General features: G+C 36.0%; 1 protein-coding gene across 1 annotated transcript; it reads right to left on the bottom strand.

Moving 5' to 3' along the window:
• Positions 1 to 1,582: 1,582 nt before the first annotated feature.
• calml4a (calmodulin-like 4a) lies at positions 1,583 to 5,169 on the bottom strand. The gene is made up of 5 exons (XM_034881513.1): positions 4,832 to 5,169; positions 4,690 to 4,720; positions 4,200 to 4,340; positions 3,349 to 3,537; positions 1,583 to 1,731 (listed from the first exon to the last, which is right to left on the bottom strand). The coding sequence occupies exons 1-5, from the start codon at positions 4,832 to 4,834 to the stop codon at positions 1,634 to 1,636; spliced, it is 462 nt and encodes a 153-aa protein (XP_034737404.1). The 5' UTR covers positions 4,835 to 5,169; the 3' UTR covers positions 1,583 to 1,633.
• Between the last annotated feature and the right edge of the window lie 322 nt (positions 5,170 to 5,491).

Below are 5,491 nucleotides of genomic sequence, written 5' to 3'. Positions count from 1 at the left end.
CTAAAAAAGATAATTGTGAAATAGCCTACTGTAAGGATTAGGTGCCTACTTTGATGTTCTCATTCTTTTCACTGAAGGACGTCTTACAAGAGAATATACCAGGACCCCTGGTACTTTTGAATAAGTTAATGTTGCCTATTCTGTCGATATAATGACCTATGTTGATATAATGACAGAGTGGGTAAAGACAAATAATAGAAAAGTTAGTCTGGTAAGTTCAGAAAATGACATCACTTTGCTGTAATGCAGCCTTTAAAACCAGGAAAACACACAACTTTTGCCATATTACAATATCCAAAATCTAAGACGTTATCTAGTCTCATATCACAAATTCAATATAATATTGTTATATTGCCCAGCTCTAATTTGCAGAATCTAAAAAGGTATTGTTTTGGTAGATTGCAATATGTTAACTATTTATATATAGATTTTAGAATTAAAATATCCGTTGAAGTATGAAACCTCTTGAAAAGAAAAAAAAAGATAAATTACATGTATTACATTTACTAAAGTGATTAGAAAATCGGGGGGGATGTAACAAAGGGCTAATCATATTTGCAACGGGTTGATGCATTCGCATTCCATCTATTAACATTTCCCCTTATTGAAACACAGTTGATGTTTGACAGCAGGGATTATGCAAGCCTTTACCTTTTTTCTCTTTGGTAATACAGTTTGTTGGACTGATTTTTTTCTGTACTTGTTCTGTTTTAAGAGATCCATATTTGTACAATTAATGACTATGTTGGTTTGCAAGCACAAACTCAAGACTCTAGCCCAGTGGCTATTATAGCTATGCACATTTTTCAAAACAATCAGTTGACTAACTACAGTAAGATCTCTTGACAAAAGCTTATTGAAAACATTTAAATGAACTGTTAAGACGCACTACAACAATTACATGTTATGGAGAAAATGTTATTCATGTATTAATCACCAATGTGTTATTTTATATGGATATTTATATACTGTGATTTATATTACAAAATAAAAGTTGTGGACGGGAGAGTAATTGGAAGCCCTTTATGTAAATGCAATGTTCACAAATGTCAAAAGCATGACAATCATGCATGCAGGGCTAGAGACGACAGTGATATGGATGAGGGTTTAAAACACAGTTGTTTAAAATGAAAAAAAAATGTCCAATAGAAAATATACTATGTTCATTCAAGCACAGTTTTTAACAGTTCACAAGCACAGTGTTTTAAGTGTTTGAAGAGAATGCAATTTAATACTGATGTGTGGAAAGGTGACAGTGCCACATGAAGAGAAAATACGTCCAGAAACAAAATATTTAATATATGGCACACAAGCATGCAGAAATACACACAATGTCAAACTGGACATTACATTTGTTTGGGTGGAGGGTCGGTCTTGACAAAAAATGTCTTGCTTTTCAACTGTCATCCAATTAAAGAATAACATGCAAAATCATAGTGTTGATTACAAGATGTTACGATGACAGCGCCTCACAATGTACAGTCATTGCAGTGGTGGAGGAAAGCTACGGGAACAGGTTCTGCATTTAATTTAAAAATCTGAGTAGTCTGCCAACATAATGTAGATGTAATACAATTTATGATTTCTTAAGTTCAGTGTATGAAAAGCCAATACTCCATCATGGCTGAAAAAATCAATAATCCACAGGAGGCAGCGTCACCATCTGAGTGAACTCTTCGTAGTTGATAGTCCCGTCTGACTTGACATTTGCCTCTTTGAAGAGATCATCCACTAGACAAAGAAGGAGGACAAAACATCTTTGTAAGTCGAATTGATAAGAGAGAGCGCTGCCTGAAAACTCATTTGTCTGCTACTATTACTGGGAACTACGCAGGGTTGGAAACTTTGCCTGTGGGAGTTTTTGACTGTCTGACAACTCCTTCAAAGTGTAGAGCTGCCAACAAGCTTGCTGAGCCAGACTGTGAGGATGTTTTTGTTATTCCAGAGTTATCATTAGCAAAGCTGAAATGTTTCACCTCATTATTAGCGAGCCTAAATGTTTCTAACTTAGTGGATTGAATAATTTGTATACAAACTGTTTCCATTGAGTGCGTTTTGCTGTTGGTCATTTTGTGCTTTTTGAGAGTCAGCTTAAGACTCCCTTACATGGAAAGTATGATATACCCTATAAAATGTATTTTCCATCTCATTTCTATTCACTTTGATTGCAATTCAGCACTGTTTGCGTCTAGTGGCACCACTATACTATTAATAGTTTGGGTAACCAACAACTTCATGAAAGTCTCCCTGCTGTGCTTTGCGTGCACAGCACCCATCCAGACGCAGTACACTGACAGCACTTTGAACTAAATCCTGACGATGCTTTAAAGCCGATAACCGTATGAACGACAGACCTTGGGCTTTAACTCTAGTTGGAGAATTACTAATTTAGAGCATATTTTCATGTTTGATATGTTCGACTACAATTTTCCACCATAGCCTGGCCGCAGTTTTAAGTAAGTATCCAAGAGGATGCACCTGAAGATACATCCAGCTACACAGCAGAAAAAGAAAGTAATGTCAGGTTAATAGGAAGTGGAGGAAATATCAGGAGGCAAACTGTATTACACGGACAGGTCTTAGGACAGCTATGCAGAGGGCAAGTTGTAGTGGTTTTAAGGAAGCAGCTTGCAATTCCCAGGGAGATACCGAGCGGAAGTCTAAAGCCAGACCTGCTGTAGGAAGTTAATAGGATTGTTGTCTTTGTGGGGCATAAAGCACAAAATGACAGGAAGATGTAGTGAATGTGAGACATGAACGGAAAAGGAAACACTTTGTCAGATGGGCAGGGGCCGAGCAAGAGAGGCAGGTAATGTGTATTGATTTTAGTCATCTAAAGGATACACACACATAAGCTACAGTGTTCACTAATACAAATTCCGGTCCCAAACCCTCTTTACAAATCCCAAAGTTTGAAATTCCCTGCAGTCATAAAGCATTAGGACAAGTATATGTTTATTGTTTTGGCTCTCCTTCAGCAAACTGATTTTGAATTAAACAATGACTCTGACATTCAAAGTTTAAGGGTATTTTCGGATGTTCACATTCATATTGGAGAACAGTGCCGCTCTCTTAGCACTTTGTACCTGGTTGTTTAGGGTTAATACTTTATTCATTTAAATGTAACCTCATAGTTTAATTTAAAGTGCAATGTGTTATAATACAGAGCCAAATAAACAGTTCAAACATTTAAAGACTGCACTCTGTTCACGTAGATTAGATTACTGTACCTGTATATTGATTTAAAAAGTAGCCTTTACAAGTGTTTGCTATCGCTCCGTATAAACATAGCAACTTAGCAGCTTCCTCTTGAGTTTGCTCATCTATCAGAATCAGTGTTTATTTTACCTTCTTTGTTTGTTAGTTTCTCTCCCAGCATAGTGAGCTTGGCCCGGAGCTCAGATGCCTGGATGTGTCCTTTCTTCTGTTTGTCCGTCATCCTCAAGGCCTCCAGGATTTCCGTCTTGGGGTCTTCCTGTTGCATCTGTCTGTGCATCATCATCAGAAACGTAGAGAAGTCCAGCTCACCTGTCTTTCCTAAACGGGAATGTAGTTAAAATATTACGTCTGTGTCATATTATATAAAAAGATTAAGAAGGAGTTGACAAGTTTGGACAAGAATTACATCTAAATGTGCATTAAAATTAACTGTAAGGGCCACTTGGGGATAAAAAATATTGTAACTAATGAGTGGGAAAAAAAATAGTTTTTCTTTGTTGACACATTTCTTTTTTCATTGAAGTTGGGGGTATGTTTTACCATAACCTAACCCTAACCCATTAATCTATGAATAAAGCGTGTATTTCTGTATGTTGTACACATTTTGAGCTAAATAGGTAAAACATTTTTTTTTTTTTTACAAGCAGAGATGCAGGTTTAGTCAGTGTTAATATGCCACTCTAATTTTTTTAAACTGACAATTGCCTTATAAAAGCCTTCAACCCAACATTTTACAATCACCCAATTATAGTGTATATGATGAAAGAAATAGCTGTTCATTTTACAAAAACAATTAGAGTTCTCACCTCCTAAAAATGACCATACTCATGGACATAGAATACACCCAATTCAAAACAAACAACCTAAAAGTTTTAGTGTAAGACTGTTTTGACTTCTTTAACCACTGTTCCAATGAACAAGTGTTTGCAACCTTGACTGGCCCTTCAAACAAATTAGATTAACTTTATGTTGTACTTTACCGATTTTGTGAACTTGTAGATGTCTTTCAATTTCACCAAATGTGGGGCTTGTACCCAGGCAGCGCATAACTGTGATCAGGTCTTTGGCAACAATCTTGCCCTTTTGCTTCTTGTCATACAAGGAGAAACACTCTTTCAACTCTGAGAGGGGAAATAGAAAAACAGTATTGGATTACATCAGCATAGAACATTTCATTGTATTATTTAGTAAGGGACATATTAGGTTATCCATCATACAACAGCAGATTAGATAAGTAATACATTGGCATTCCTTAATTACTAGCTAACTAGGAACTAATCAGACTGAACAAATTCGGCCTAGTGCCTTACTTGCGTCCTTACAAGCAACTTAAGATGTATGGTTTATAAAAAGATACATGTACAGTACTAATGGACAAGATAGACTGGCAAATAGTACATTTTAAGCATTACGACTTTAAATAATGGTTATAGATTGAAAACAGCATGCCATGCTGTGGAATATGCTTACCGTTGATTTGAACTGGTGTGAAGAATTTAGCCTGCAAGGTGACAAAAGTAGGGTGTCACTTGGCAGGTAAGTACACACAAAACACTGTTACAGTAGAATATACATTAAAAAAGGCTTAATGCAAAGAACTTCTAGCTCTTACCATTTTTGTAGTTGCTTGGTTTCTTTACAGGAAGAAAAGAGTTCCTTGTGGTCTGCGTCACCTGTCCCTCCACCTCTGTTTAAAGTCCACCACCTGTAAGCCTCGGAGTAATTTAATATGGGTTGCTGTGGAAACCAGATACCAGATCCACAGTGCTGTATTGTCCCTTCCCTTTCCACCCCACCAATAAAAAAGAGACCATTTATTACCAATCGCCATACTACAGTGTAACACAAAGTGTGTAACAACATAAAAAGTAAGATTTAAATCCTTTTAGCTTGATTTCAAGCTCATTCAGGGTCAAAATAGGTGAGTTAAGAGAAAAATGTAAGTAATAACCAGCAAGTAAAAGCCCATTTCAACATTTTAATTGAGATAAACATTCATAAAAACAAACCAGTGAGGACCCAGTAATTGAACAGTACTAGTTTTACCAGTGATTGATTTTAAGCAACAATTACACATTTTCAATTAGAACAATAACTCAATATGTAAAAAAACAAATCAGCAAAGTAACATTTTTGCAAAATTTCATTTGTATCTTAAAAGTAACCCGCTCATGTCATTGACATTTGGAATAATGTAAGAATCATCCGTTTCATTGTAAACACTGTAATATTGTATGTTTCTTACACACATCAAAAACAATGCAATAAAGAC

Source organism: Etheostoma cragini, chromosome 1 (assembly GCF_013103735.1).
Source record: "Etheostoma cragini isolate CJK2018 chromosome 1, CSU_Ecrag_1.0, whole genome shotgun sequence".
NCBI lineage: Eukaryota > Metazoa > Chordata > Actinopteri > Perciformes > Percidae > Etheostoma > Etheostoma cragini.
The sequence above is the reverse complement of the archived record's forward strand: the minus strand, read 5'-3'. Positions and strand labels throughout refer to the sequence as shown.

Excerpts from the sequence above, each read along its gene's own strand:
- calml4a (XM_034881513.1), bottom strand. Across the intron at positions 4,341-4,689 it reads CACACCAGTTCAAATCAACG|AGTTGAAAGAGTGTTTCTCC; the intron begins GTAAGCATATTC and ends TTCCCCTCTCAG. Across the intron at positions 3,538-4,199 it reads TCTACAAGTTCACAAAATCG|GAAAGACAGGTGAGCTGGAC; the intron begins GTAAAGTACAAC and ends ATTCCCGTTTAG.